The sequence below is a fragment of the Rattus norvegicus genome, chromosome 19 (assembly GCF_021556685.1).
Source record: "Rattus norvegicus strain SHRSP/BbbUtx chromosome 19, alternate assembly SHRSP_T2T, whole genome shotgun sequence".
NCBI classification, from domain to species: domain Eukaryota; kingdom Metazoa; phylum Chordata; class Mammalia; order Rodentia; family Muridae; genus Rattus; species Rattus norvegicus.
The window spans coordinates 25,620,003-25,635,000 of record NC_141552.1 but is presented as its reverse complement, the minus strand read 5'-3'; the positions used below and the strand labels follow the sequence as shown (position 1 = coordinate 25,635,000).

Here is a 14,998-nt window from a genome sequence, read left to right as displayed (position 1 = left end):
TATATGAGGGAATAGCCATATGTACACAGAACGACTTGCAGATCCAGAGAGCAGGGAGGGAATAGTCAGGAGCTCCTGCTTGCTGCTGCCTTAGGGGTTCTACAGAAATCCCAGTGGCACTTCGGAAGTGGAGGCCATATCAATTAGGGATTGTGGCCACATGGGGAGATTGAGACCAGCCATGTGCTGTGGCATCAGAACACTGACCAGCGATGACAAAATGGAACATAAAACACTGGTTTCTCAGCTTTGATACTGCTGACTGCTGACGTGGCCAGGGGCCATCCGGTTCACCAAAGGCTCAGCCAACAGTTGTCTCTCCACTCAACAAAAGTCAAAGAGTGGCCCAGCTCCACAACCAAATGTGTGCCCACATTGCAATGGCTCTGGTACTGTTTCACCTCAGCTGCGGAGATCTCAGGATCCATGAGTGTCCAGCACGCACACACCCGAAAGAGACAGTGTTAGGGGTCTTAGGCAGCACTGAGGGTGGTGAGCCTCTGCCTCACGGCTCAACGGCCCTGACCTTGGCATTGTTTGGGCACAAGAGAGCAAAGTGATGGGGACAGACAACCTGCAGTCTACCATGCTGGAAGGGCATGACTAACACTGATTGATCACATCCATGTGACTACTGAAGCTTTTCCTGCTCTCTGTAGTGGTGACCTTACAGAAACCATGCACACACGGTTTAGACTGTATTAAAGTAGCCACCATTTCAGGGTTCCCTGCAAGGTGCCATGGGACAGTAGTAGCATGAGTCTGCATGTATCTCGACAGTTTTCACTAGGGACTACACACACACACACACACACACACACACACACACTTTACTGACATGGTGCACATTCTTTGCACACAGAAGAAAGTGAGTAGTAGTGAAAACACACCAATCATGGAATTGATGGAGGGAGCTGTGGGCGGAAGCTGGGGTTTAGAGTTACTTAAAGGCCCTATGCAGGCTCTCCTTTTGTTGGAGGAGAAACTTCAAGTGCAATGTGGTTCTTTATTTTCTTTCTCTAAAGCACAGAGGGCTAGGGTGGAACACAGGGCTTTGAGCATGTTCGGCAAGTACAGTCATGCAGAATTAAATCCTAGGGTTGGAACCTATTAATCTTCTACAGAATTACAGAGCTGCCTGGATGAAGACTCTCAGCTGAAAATGTGGACATCTCAAGACAGGCACTGACAATGGCTGTCAGACTTGACTGAAGACTGGAAATGTTTTGCTATCTCACAGGAAAAGAAGGCCCCTCCCACTACACTGTACTCTAAGGACATTTTATTCAGGATAGGATGACATGAACTATTGTCTCAGGTCACAGATGTCAGCACAAAGTATCCAAGGTGTTGTATGCCAATGGTAGCATTAACAGGACAAAGCACACAGTGTCATGAAGACATAAATCATGAGTTTGTGTAGCAAGACCCAGGCCTCTTCCAGGTTCTTAGATAGTAACTGAGAACCTCAATACGGTAGTGATGTGATAGTGTGGTGTGAGTCTAGTTACAACTAGTTTCTATTGTGACACAGATGACTCTTTTTGTGTCATGGTCAGCTTATAATGAATGACTAGACCTAAGCATGAGAGTAACCAAATACTACATTGCTTCTCTAGCTGCTGAGCTTTTAAAAGCCCTGGGGTGACAGCAAGCTTTTGTGGACATATTGGATTGGTTCTTCTGTACTTTAACTCTCTGAGTCACCTCCACTCTCAGCAAGTTAGATCAATTCCACAAATTGGAAATCAGTCACCTGGAAAAAATACATTCTCAATACGATCCCAGATTGGCCATGGAAAAAGGGTAGCTTGAACTGTCCCACCTAGGTTCTGGGTCTGCACAGGCCTGCTCTCCAAAAGAAACCTGTGTTCACAGCTGCAGGCTACATTCACTATGGATGCCCTTGAGGTTCCTCCCTAAACTGCTTAGATAAAGATAAGTTTCTTGCTAACAATCAAAAGAATTCATTATGCCAAGCTGGCCTACAAGAAGCTAGTTTCTATTCTGTATTTTATCAGATGTGCAGAATACATATGGTCATCATTGATAACAGGTGAAAGATCTGCTCTAATATGGACACTAAGTGATGCTGCAGGATGATCCTGACCCACAATGAGCAGTGGGAACACCAGAGCCCTGTAGGGATGCCTGGCAACCTAACACGTTGAGAACGCACGGCTCAGTAAGTTCCCTGTGAACACACATCTCCTGAGATCTCTCTATTTAATCATAGGTGATCCTGTCCACCTAATACAGCACCTCATGTGGAATAACAAAAGCCACCTGCAGGAGCTGTGGTGATGACTCACAGGGTAGAGCATCTGCTGCTCTCTCAGAAGAACCACATGGACCCTAACAATTGGGTAAAGTGTGTCAGTGATTACATCATAAAGTGTGTGTCCGAGGAACAGCCACATTCTCCACACAAAAGACACTGTCACACTGAGTACCCCTTGGTGACTTTGAATTCACTTATTAGCCCAGGATCCATGGAACATGCAGAGATCCATCTGTAGCTGTCAGTTCTAAGTCCACAGGAGGTGACAGAACACTTGAGTAAGAATGATGGTCTTAAGAGTCAAGAGATAGAATTCAATTTTTATTTATAACAAATACATTTTTACAACAAAACAGGATTAAAATGAATAAAAATATTTAAAAATATTTGAAAGTAAAAATAGTAACAAGAACATATAAATATGAAACAACAAAAAGAAAACTTCAATTAAAATCACAACACAAATATTTCTAAAAGCATATTCTTAACGAACATTTAGAAGCACAGACGTATTGCTGTTTCTCCTCTAGCACACATAATGAAAGGCGGTCCCCCAAGTTGTCTCTCAAGTGCTGTTTTCTGAAGAAGAAAGTGAGTAAGACCTCAATCAGTCAGGCTGGCTTAGTGGTATATAAATTTAGGGTCTCTAAGAAATGACAAATTAACTCAGAGGATGAATACTCATACAAAAAATGTTGTTACCATTCAGGATGTTGGTCATCAGGGACTCCTGAGAAAGCAACTTATTCTTCAGGAAGCTCTCTTACTGCTGTGTGTCCAATTCCAGCTCTCTTGCACTTTCTGAGACCTGGGAGAGGAAGGCAGTTTTTCAGATACTGATTTGGTGGGGAAATGCAAGCCAGCTGTCAGAATGCTGCCTTCTACCACCTCAGTTCTATTGGATAGTCGACATGGACATTTTAAGTGATATCATTGTTGCTAACTCTGTGGGCAGGGCAAAATCTCCAGAGAGCCTCACAGTAATGTGGGCTGCCAATATGGGACCCAGACTTATACCAGTGCAAACCCAGAACAGGGCAATGGCAAGACACCTCATCAGGTTGCAGGAAGAAAGGAGACGTCCATATGTCACCAAGGTTAAAGCCAATGACAAGTACTAATTTGACATTTGCACTTGGTTCTTATCCCAAAGGTGCTTCCTACACAAGAGGTCACATGACCACAGAGTGTCATTTGTCAAAGAACCAAGAAATTGTTCAAAACTCTACATAGGATCCAATCTATCACATGGATATGCAATAATGTGATATGTTATTGATCTGTCACCATTTCTATAATGCAGCTTCAAAAAGAGCAGCAAAATATGCTTGCACAATAATTCAGTTTCTGAAAAGTGGTTACATTCCCAGAATACTTGTGCATAGGCAGAGCAGTGAACAATTCCATTACATGAGGTGGTTGGCTGGTTGTGAGTGTAAATTAGAAAGGTGGTAAGAGAAGCAAAGATGTATCAAATTGGCAAATTTTATCAGATATTGTTAAGCTAACAGTCCCTACCTGATAATGCTGGTTCTGGCAATTGATCTTTATCTTTATCTTTCTTGTTGAAGTCAACCAAATATTTCTGGTTCAGTGCACAATCAAGATGTACCCCCTTGCTCCCCTGCTTCGGTGGGACCAACTTCTTCCTACATGTGTTCTCCATCAGGAGCTGGCTGAGCAGGTTTCTGGAAATACATCTGCATAGTAAGATCATGCTGGCCCTTTCTCCCATTCCTACTCCCAAGTCCCACTAACTCTACCAGGTCCCACATACCCATGAAGACTTAATAAAATGCATCTTGATACATATAAGGCTGCTGCACAAACCATAAAGAGTTAATTCGGGGAAGAATAAATTGTTTGCTTGGCTTGACACCAATTAGTGTCCACACCTCTGAGAAAGAACATGGATCTACAACTATCCATGAAAGACCAATGCATGGGGGCAACATCAATTAGTACTGGGCCAACACCCTCAAAAGCGGTCAGTAGAACCAAGAGAAGGTCATGCTAACCATGTGGTCCACGCACTGAGTTTTGTAAAACCTGGTGTGACACCATAGGTCCAGGTCAGCCTAATAACCTTCTGCTGACTTCAATCAGTACTGTTATCTCTAGAGCCTTCTGAAGATGCCTAGACAATCCTGGGATGAGGAACAGTCCTTTATGGAACTGAAAACTGAGTCCTAATGACCCTGGAACACTGATGGGTAAATAGCACAAGAGATAGAACCAGAGCTGAAGACCGTCCAATCCAGAAAAAGAAAGTCAGAAATGGCCATTCCACAAGTGATAGCCTTTCTGACCAGGACTTACCTAGAGAAGGTAATCTCCTTCTTCAGCTTATGGTTGTTCTCATGGACCTCAGTGTTCTCCATCTCTAAGTTGTGCAGAATTGACATGACCGCCTCCTCCATTCTCTCCAGGTCTTCATAATATGGATTTGGCCTGAAGTGTGGCCTGGCCCGAAATGATAGAATACAATGAACATCGGCATTTAGGAATACACGAACTCAGGGTGGGTCCTATATTACCCCAGGCTGCTGCCTGGATCTTCCAGCACTCAGTCCCCTGCCTAGCAAGTACAGAGACTCACCATAAACTCACTGCAATTACAATCTTTCAAAGCCACCAGCTGTCAAGGGCTTTGCAAATGCACACTGGGCACTCACTCTCCCTGACTTTATCCCTGAATTCTTCATTCAGACCACAAGTTCTGCTTTTAAATAAATGGAAGCAGATGAGTCCATTTTCAATCTCACTTCTCAGGAAGGGTCAGGTTCTGAATCTCCACTATACGGGAGGTGAGGTTTAGCACAGGGTGGTTAGGGAGGCACAGCTTTCTAGAACCCAAAACCTTAATAGGATAAGAAGGTGACCTTGCAGACCCAGGAATGAAACAAGAGCATTTGGAGCAATTCATACCTGTTCTTCATGGATCTCTCTGTCAGAAACCTCAGGCGATCTCTCAGGTCATTTCTCTCCTCGGTAATGAGCTGCAGCTCTTTAATCAGCCTCTCCTTTTCCTTCATGGCCTGATTCTTGCTTAGGTCAGTGCCAGGGGATGATGTTTCTCTCCCAGCGTCTGTAGGTAGAAGAACACAAGTGAACCTGCATGGGGAGAATGCATAGAGTGTTCGTAGACCTCAGTGAGGCCTAAACAGGAAAACAAGCCAGGAACCCAGTGTCACTGCTAGGCGATTGGTCTATGCTTAAGAGACCTCCTCAGGGGATCTCAGTTCTCCCACTACTCTATAGAGACCAAGAGACGTAAGCAGCCAGGTGTTCCCTATGCCGGACATCACGTGCTTACATGTACCATGGAGATGGCTTCTCCAGGATTATTATCAGCTGAACAGGGTACAGGTTGGTTTCAGGACCCTCACTCCTGTGGCTTCAGAACTCAGATGATAAATTCACCATCCACAAAACTTGAGTGATTGGAGACACTCAGATGTCCTACCCTGATACTCTAAGCCAACAACTTTGGATTTAAAACGCATTTCCAGGGAGGATATGTTCAACAGACTTATCAGTGTCCCTATGTGAAATACCAAATGCCCCAGAACTGTGAATAGGTTACAGGCTGAATCTTGGTCTACACGTTCAAAATAGTTTTGGTATTGTAGAAAAATTTTTGTAACATATGACCTCTAATATATAAAGCAAACGATGACCCTCACAGTTAGAAGAAATCAGAGAAGGTCTAAGAACATAAGGTTATTGCCTGGAGCACAATCTCTCCCTGTTACTACTGTCAGATACCCACTGTATTTAAAGAAGCAATGATAGTGAAATACATTGCTGCCCTGTCTAAACTCAGAAAAGGTGGACCCTCCATGACTACTGATAGTGTTATTATATCAATGTAACAGAACAAATGAACTGAAAAGTAAAGACCAGAAGTTCACAGTATAATAGCATTGGCCTTACCATATCCTCCCATTGGGGATGGGGAAACTAAAGTTCTGAAATCCTTGACTGTAAGGAATTGTGATATTCATGGAAATTCAATTCCTTTTCAGATGCTCCAGTTGTTGTGGCCCATTGCTAGAAAGGTCAGCGTAAGCCTGCAGCCCCCCTGACAGGAAGCTCAAAATACACTGCCCAGAACTTACTCCACATTCCCCAGAAGTGCTGTCTTTCTCCATCATTACTTTGAGACAAAAGGCCAGAGTCCTTCACTCTGGTCTCTCCAGAATCGACATTCCCCCTCCCAAAACGCTTGCGAAGACGGGAAAACATGTCTTAGCTTGTAACCGCCAGACTCAGACTGAGAGATACTAGGGCACTGGTTGTCACTACAACACTGGTGACATCACAGAGGATGCCAGAACTCTCTAGGAGACAATAGAATGTCCAAGAAGGGACAGCAGATGTCTGGGGAGCAGACTTTGCCTCCCTGCTAATGTTCTCCCTGTACTGAGCATAAGCAGAGGTGCCCTTTCCAGGAGACTTTCCTGGGGCAGAGCCACTGAGCATCTCCTGCTTCCAAAGCCAAATTTTCCTCAAGGCTTGATTATAAAAAACCTTAGTAATTCCTATGCATCTAAATGAATGTTTCCTGTCAAATCTTGCCCAAAAAATGTCTCACTAACTCAAATTGTCCACATTCACCAATGTTAGCCATTAAAACGTCCTGAGATTTCACACCAGCTTGAATATGAGGTCAAAAGTTCTCTTGTCTCATTATGTACAGGTGCTTTATATCACATCAAGAAATAGTCTGCATGGTAGGTTACAAAATGCGTGTGTATTAGGGGAACACTCATGAAGTCATGTGCTTAGCAATCGACAATTGCCAGAAAATTCCTTAGGAGAAAGAGTTGAAGTCTTTATGGTGCTAGGAAAAGTGTGGAGACCAGTTGGCAGAGGAAAATGGAATATTGGAGACTCCAGTGAAGGGAACCTCATGCTGCTTGTGGGGTTCTGCTCTTTGCACCAATGTCGCCAAAGGAGCACTGCTCACAGGCCTGAGTAAGATATACCATGAGCTTTTATCAGAAAAATAAAATACACAGGAGATATAGAGGGTGGCACAGAAACGTCTAAAATGAGGCTATAAACATCATTAAGTGGATAGAGCAAGGTCCCAGCACCTGTACACTGGGAAATGGCCACCACACCAAACACAAAAGCATCTATCATAGTAAAAAATGAATACTTTATAGAATGCACCCACTAACACTGATTGATCACATCCGTAGTTCAAATTTTGGGGACAAATTCATGGCCTTAACTATCTTTGTCTCAACTTTTATAGCAAAAAATAAGAAAGAACGAGAAAAGAAAAAGTTAAAACTAAAAGCTCAAGCTTCTCATATGAGGATTGCAGGAAGTGTTATATGGGAGTCAGTTCCGATTAGGCCATTTTAGATAGAGCAATGCATAGTGACCCTTAATGTGATGGGCCCTATATAAAGCTTTTTGCAATATTGGAATTTTAACAAACCTCAACCAGAACGTTCGGAAGAGGCACCATGTGATCACTATGTCCTTACTCTGTATCAGGTTATTTTTCTGCATCCTTGATTGTCAGGCATATAACAGCAACAATCTGAAATAGCTGGTAGACATGGAAAAACATGGCTAAAACTATAGTTGTGGGTTACACACCTCAACTGTGAAAGGCTAATGCTGTCTGCACTGTCCTTGGAGGCCACTCTTATAAGCCTATTTATTGCAAAGTGAAAGAAGGTTTATCTGAGCTCAAAGTGATCCTGGCCAGCCAGGTAGAGGGCAACATGTGATACTTGAGACCCTGTTTTAAACCAGCACAGAAATCCACACTTCATTCAAAGCATCATCTACGAATTCTCGATTATTTACCATTCTCTCCCTACCAATCGTTCTGTTTGGAATGGTAGAAAACAACTGGAACTGATCTTTCTATTTTAAGGACCTTGATCTGTCTTTTTTTAGGTCCACATTAAGAGTGCATACAAATGGACATCACCATCTGAACATCTTAGTATTATCTACTCTGTATATGTAGCATAATACTGTGCCTATGGAAATCTTAAGCTTCCTTGAGTGTAGTTGCCCCATCAAGAAGTGTGAAGTTCTGAGTTCAAACCCCAGTGATGCTTTAAAGGGACTAGAAGGAAGCCATCAGAGATACTCCACTTCTTTGTCCTTAGATTAAATCAAGTTGACACAATGTGAACCTGGTGGGCTATTTAACCAGCATCTTTCTCCCAACCCCACTTCCACGAGTTCAGTCCATGGCAGAATTCGTTCCCCACCATCCTAGATATTTCTTTGTATATTTCTACAAGAGCCAGGTTTCTTTTTTTTAATAGAATTAGTTGTAGTCAATCAAGTGCTGCCCTATGTGAGAAATGATTAGTATCTATTGCAACTTACCACAGTGTATTTGTGTATACAAGTACATTATTGGAAATCCAGCATTACTGAGGGATTGGAAACCAGTGCTGTGGCCTTGCCTTTCTGTGCCTCTTCCTGGCTCACAGGCAGCAGGGGGCAGACCTTGAGTTCCTCTTCAGGGACAGAGTGATGTTGAATGGGCACTGAGCAGGCAGAGAAACACAGCTGAGGCAGCTCCTTTCAGTTACCAAACACATCATCTCCTTCCCATCTTAAGGGCTACTGCTCAGGTCTTGCCCCCATACCTACCTTAATAGCAGCGAATTTGTTACACAGCAGCCAGCTCTTTCCTATTGTTCTGTAATACGCCTCCACATCATGGATGCCAAGAAAAACACTAACAAAGAACAAAAAACTCTGACGTTGAACTGTGTGGTGCTGGTCACATACCCTGTTATGTTCTGTATGTTATGAGGTTTGTTAATCTTAACAAGTTCCCCAAGTGTATTCTTCACATAGGACCCAATAGATTCAAGGAAAATAGGAACAATTATGTGTAAAATGGCCTGAGTTAGGGCCCATAGACCGAAGCATTTCTAGCACTTGTGCATGAGCCCATGTGGATTTTGCAATGAGCGGGGCCTAGCAATGTCCAGTACCCAGTTCTGAGCTGTTGCTCTGGTTGAACTGTATTGGTGTGTGCATTAATAAACTACACCTATTTAAATGAATTCAGTGTCCTGTGGTTTGAATCCAGACCCCTTGACACCAGGTCTTCCCTTCTGCAGCACTCAGGAAAAAGGCTAAGTTTAGGAAAGGTGACGTCTTGTCATAAGTTATGTGACAAGAGGGATGGTGAATGATCCCTTGAGATAAGAATCAAGGTTTCCTCTGTGGTATTTTGTCTATACTGGCCCTGTGCAACAGGTTCAAGAACCCATTTCTGATTTTCCTTGGGATTCCCATGATGATGCACTCAGACAGGATTGGAAACAACCAAAACGGTGGTCAGACTTGATTTATAAAATGTAGGTAACATTGCAAACTTATGTTGTAGGATATTTGATCATATTGTCATCCCCAATATTGTGTTATTTACTTAGAAAAATACCTTCTGGCTGTGTAGTTCAGTACTAGCACCAATATTTAACCCTAGATCTATTTTTGTTTGTTTGTTTGCTTGTTTTTTGTTTTTGTTTTTGGATGAACAAGTACTTCCCTATTTTGTGGCCCAGCCCTATCTCTTACTTCTTTGCACAGTCATAGAGAGACCTCAAACATATACTCAGACAAAGCCAGGGGAGTGTATAAAAGGGCCTAAGGCAATACCACATAATGACATTGAAAGTGGGCTCTCTTCTTGATCCACGCCTCCAGCTCTCCTGACATCTACATGAATTATAACTCCTAATGCAGTGTAAATGATGTCTGCGCTATTGCTGAAGGAATCATGAGAATAACAACTCTAAACATCCCACCATAGATAGAATTTGTGGAAAGAGGCAACTGGCAGCCAATGAGAGGGCTCTACAGTTAAAGGGGCTTGCTGTCAAGTCTGATGAGCTTGACTCAATCCCCAGGACCCACGTGGTAAAAAGGAGAGAACCAAGGGCCAAGCTGTCCTCTGGCTTCCACTCATGTGCTTACATGTATGTGAGTATATATGTATATGTCTGTATGTACGTGTGGATATGAATGTGTGTATGCATGTATGTGTATACGTGTATATGTATATGTCTGTCTATATGTGTGTATAGGTGTATTTGTATGTGTGTATATGTATTGTATGTGTGTGTATGTGTGTATGTATATGTGTATGTGTGTATGCATGTATGTGTGTATGTGTGTATGTGTGTGTATGTGTGTGTGTATGTGTGTGTGTATGTGTGTATGCATGTAGGTGTGTATATATGTGTGTGTGAGCATGAATGTATATAGTCATGTATATGCATGTGTTTTCATGTACGTGTATTCGTGTATATGTACGAATGTATGTGTATATGTATGTATGGACACACAAACACACACAATGTTAAAACATAAAAAGCTCCTTGGAGTATTCACCGTGCCTGGATAAGTGGTGACCATGTGGGGGAAACACATGTCCATGTAAGCACACCTGTTCACATGCGCTGAGCAATGCCCAGTCTGGTCTTGAGCTCACTTCCTGCCCAACGATGAGTTTCTGCCCACCTGGTCTTCTCAGAGCCAGGCAACGATTGTTCCTGCCATTCCAGTTCTGTTCCAGTTTCTCATGCCACAAACCTTCTAGCTTGAATCTCACCTACTGACGCAGGAACCTAACAGCCTCCAACCCAGTGAAGTAAGTAAACTTCTTCCTGACATCCTCAGGCTTGGTGTCCCCCATGAGTCACAGGGAGGAAGGATGGCATGCACCAAGGAGAAGGGCCATGTGCAAGGAAGACAGGATCATAAGTCAGTCATCACTGACACCAGCAAAGTGTGTGCTTCAGAGCTGGCTCTGCTCACTCTTGTCCCAGTGGCAGGACTTGAGAGTGGTGCATACCTGTCACCCAGCACTCAGAGACGTCTGAGGCATGAGAACCAGGAGTTCATGGCCATCTTAACTAATGGTGAGATCAAAGCCAGCCTGGGCTGCATGAGACTCAGTCTCAAAGCAGGCAAGGAGGAACTTGCTATATTTGAGCAAGGAAGCTGGAATCCTCCTGGGTTCTAAACATTCACTGCAATACAGAAAGATGCTAGGGCTAGTGTGGCAGAAAGTAGGAGACAGAGAAGCCAGGTTAACCCTCCCTAATCTTCTCATGCTGTGTGAGCTATGAGTAGATGGTGCCCTATACACTGTGGACAGGATGGTCTCTCAGACAGTTCAGAAAGCCATGGAGGACTCCAGCAATTCCCCACTTGGGTGTCACTTGAGTCTTATATGTGTGTGTTTACAAGTCAAAATATAAGATCCATAGGTGACTGTGTAAATTCAACATGGCACAGCCATGTGCTGGAATATTATTCAGCCTTACATAGGATTCAGATTCTGACCCTTGAACAGGAATGAGAATGGTAGCCATTCTCCTAAGTCAGACCTCCAGGCAGTGCAAAGACAAACTAACACTGTATGACACCACTGAGGGCTGCAGTGTCACCAATTATATTGAAATGCTCTCAGGGAGAACTTTCCCTCGGGATGGAGACCCTCTAACTCCAAAGACCAGACCGAGACACCACAGGATGCAATCAGCAAGAGGATTTGGTTTATTGTCGGGATACACAGGCACAGGCACCTGCGGGCGCTTCAGTCACTCGGGGGACTGGCGCGCCCCACGGAACCAAGGATGGGCTTTTATAGGATTTTGGGGAGCAGAAGCAAGCATACAGAAGCAGATGCATGGTTACAGGGATATAATTGGTGGATTCTAATATGGCAAGGGTTTAGCCCGGGGGCAAGTTTCCTAGCTACCTTCCTGAAACATAAGGACTGACTCGGCCCCCCAAGGGTTCAGCCTGGGGGCAAGTTTCTTAGCTACCTTCTTGGAACATAACGACTGACTCGGCCCCCCAAGGGTTCAGCCCGGGGGCAAGTTTCTTAGCTACCTTCTTGGAACATAACGGCTGACTCGGCCCCCCCACCAGGGTGTGGGACCTCTCCCGGGGCTTTTCTCATTGTCAGGTGCTCAACTGCAGTCGTCCTGTTGCCAGGCCTTCAACCAAACACATCCTGCTTGGCAGCCGCTGTGTACTCAGTGTTCTAACCTTTCCCTGAACCAGTCATCTTAAGTACAGCCTTGCAAAATGGCGTTACTGCTGCTAAGCTGGGGTCTTTCATTCCCCCATTTTTTTTTGCTAACTTTGAGTGAAATCTTTCACTCGACTTGGTCAAGAAATTTCTGTCTGGTGGGGGCTTATTCCCCCACTGACTCTAGGCCACAAAAGGGCTAGGAGGAGCCAAGTAGGTGTTTTAACTTTAAGGGGTTTGGAGTGCGCTGAACTCTCCATGTCTGGGGTGTAGTGTTGTGATTAGTCAATTCCTCAGACCGGACTGCCTTGACGTGTGGTGTGTGGATCTAAGCCGAGACTCCGTCTACCTTTAGGGTGGTCGGGGTAGTCAGGAGGACGGTGTAGGGTCCTTTTCACCGTGGCTCGAGATTCTTGGTCTGGTGTCTGTGCACCCACACGGTGTCTCCAATCTGGAACGGGTGTGGCACCACCGGATGCTCAAGCTTGTCCTGGTAAGCAGTGGCCAAAGGTCTCCAGACGTCTCTCTGCACAATCTGTAGGGCCTGTAAATGGGCCCTCAGAGAAGGGCTGTCAGCAAAATCAGCAATGTTTGAATCAAAAAAATGGACAAATGGGGGTGGTGTTCCATATATTATTTCAAAAGGAGTTAGACCATGGGGGCCCGGGGTATTCCGGGCCCGATATAGAACTAGGGGAAGGAGGGCCACCCAATCCTTTGAGCCAGTTGCAAGCGTAAGTTTGGATAAAGTCTCCTTAATTGTTCTATTCATGCGTTCTACCTGACCTGAACTCTGGGGTCTATAGGCACAATGTAATTTCCAATCAATCCCCAGCAATTTGGCCACCAACTGACTTACTTGGGAGACGAAAGCGGGCCCGTTGTCCGACCCCAACGCTTGAGGCATGTCATACCTGGGAAAGATTTCCTCGAGGAGCTTCTTGGTGACCATTTTTGTAGTCTTGTGTTTTGTGGGGAAGGCTTCAACACATCCTGAGAAGGTGTCTACAAACACTAGGAGATACTTGTATCCATATATACCTGGTTTAATTTCAGTAAAATCAATTTCCCAATGGATGTCGGGACGGTGTCCCCTAGGACGAACTCCTTGTCCAATCCTGGTCCTTCCCGGGTTAACCTGAGCGCACACTTTGTAACTCTCAGTCACCTTTTGTATCGCTTTGTCCCGATTCAAAAAACACAGATTTATCTCTTCCCGATCTAGTAAGGTTTTCATCTTCTTAAACCCCAAATGGGTTAATTTATGTAAAAAGGAGATCAATTTAAAAGTCCTTTGTAGACCCACTGTTTTAGTTGAGGGTGGTAGATGGCCCCCATTTTTTTCTAGGAGCTCTATGTCCTCATGGGCATAAACCCAACTAGTTTGTCCCACTGGTGGGGGCGTGGGTTGGTCTGGGCTATTTAAGGGCAAGATTTGTTTGTTCATGGCCGCTTCTCGCGCCGTGGCATCGGCCAGCCGGTTTCTTCGTGCCTCTGGGTTGTGCCCTTTCTGGTGTCCTGGACAATGTATAATACTCAGTCTTTTGGGCACGAATAGGGCTTCTAAGAGGGCCAGAATTTTAGCCTTATTTTTAAAATCTTTACCCTCAGATGTGAGCAGCCCCCGCCTCCGGTAGATCTCCCCGTGGATGTGTGCCGTGGCAAAGGCATTAACGGCTGTCTGTATATATATTTAGCCTCTTACCTTTTGTCATCTTGAACGCCTGAGTCAAGGCGATGAGTTCAGCCCGTTGTGCGGAGGTACCAGCAGGCAGGGCTTTCGCCCAAATCACTTTGTCCTCCGTAGTGACCGCAGCTCCAGCCTTTCGCTCTCCCTCTGCCAAGAAGCTGTTGTCATCCGTGTACCATGTGTGGTCAGCATTCTGAAGAGGCTGGTCCGATAGGTCCGGCCTGGTTCCATGTACTTAGGCAGTCATGCTGTTTTGCCTCCTCTGGTAGAGGAAGCAAGGTGGCAGGATTGAGGGCGACTACGGGCCCAAACTGAACCCGTTCTGCATCCAGTAACAAGGCTTGGTGTGAGAATTAGAGAGCCAGCGGTCTGGGGGCTGCTTTACCAAGGCCTCCACTGCGTGGGGTGCTAGGATGGTGAGTGGCTGTCCCAAAGTCAATTTTCCAGCGTCCTTGATCAGGACAGCAATAGCAGCCACCATCTTTAGGCACGGTGGCCAGCCGGAGGCCACAGGGGCCAATTTCTTAGACAGGTAGGCCACAGGGCGTTTTCAGAGTCCCAACCTTTGTGTTAGGACCCCTTTAGCATACCCCTGTTTCTCATCGATGAACAGTTACTGAGCAAATTGTAAGGGTTTGGAACAGTCGGATGAATATCTTCTATCCTCTTGTTGACCTTTCTCAAGTCTTGTACTGGCCTATAATCTCCAGTGCCGGGTTTCTTAACAGGCAGAAGAGGCATATTCCAAGGCGACCGGCAGGGGATTAGGATGCCTTGATCTAGAAGCCTCGTAATGTGAGGCCTTATACCTTGATAAGCTTCATGTGACAGGGGGTATTGTTTTATGGAGACTGGAGTTGTAATTAAGGGGGGCTGTTGGAGCGCCAACCCCATCCCACCAGTCTCTGCCCAAGCCAGTGTCCTGTCCCGGTTCATATAGTCTATATTCATAGAACTTGAAGGGGAGTTCCGTGGGGGCCAG

The 14,998-nt window shown here is 44.9% G+C and overlaps 1 protein-coding gene across 2 annotated transcripts in view; it reads right to left on the bottom strand.

Moving 5' to 3' along the window:
* Nucleotides 1-2,589: 2,589 nt before the first annotated feature.
* Nucleotides 2,590-14,998, bottom strand: part of LOC147999248 (uncharacterized) — a 59,118-nt gene continuing 46,709 nt past the window's right edge. For both annotated transcript variants that reach the window (XM_087596481.1, XM_087596480.1), the window contains 5 exons: nucleotides 5,210-5,369; nucleotides 4,601-4,744; nucleotides 3,800-3,969; nucleotides 2,984-3,089; nucleotides 2,590-2,860 (listed from right to left, as the gene is read on the bottom strand). In XM_087596481.1, the coding sequence (XP_087452607.1) occupies nucleotides 3,025-3,089; nucleotides 3,800-3,969; nucleotides 4,601-4,744; nucleotides 5,210-5,316 (486 nt within the window). In that variant the 5' untranslated portion in view covers nucleotides 5,317-5,369 and the 3' untranslated portion in view covers nucleotides 2,590-2,860; nucleotides 2,984-3,024. The remainder of the gene's footprint in view (nucleotides 2,861-2,983; nucleotides 3,090-3,799; nucleotides 3,970-4,600; nucleotides 4,745-5,209; nucleotides 5,370-14,998) is intronic.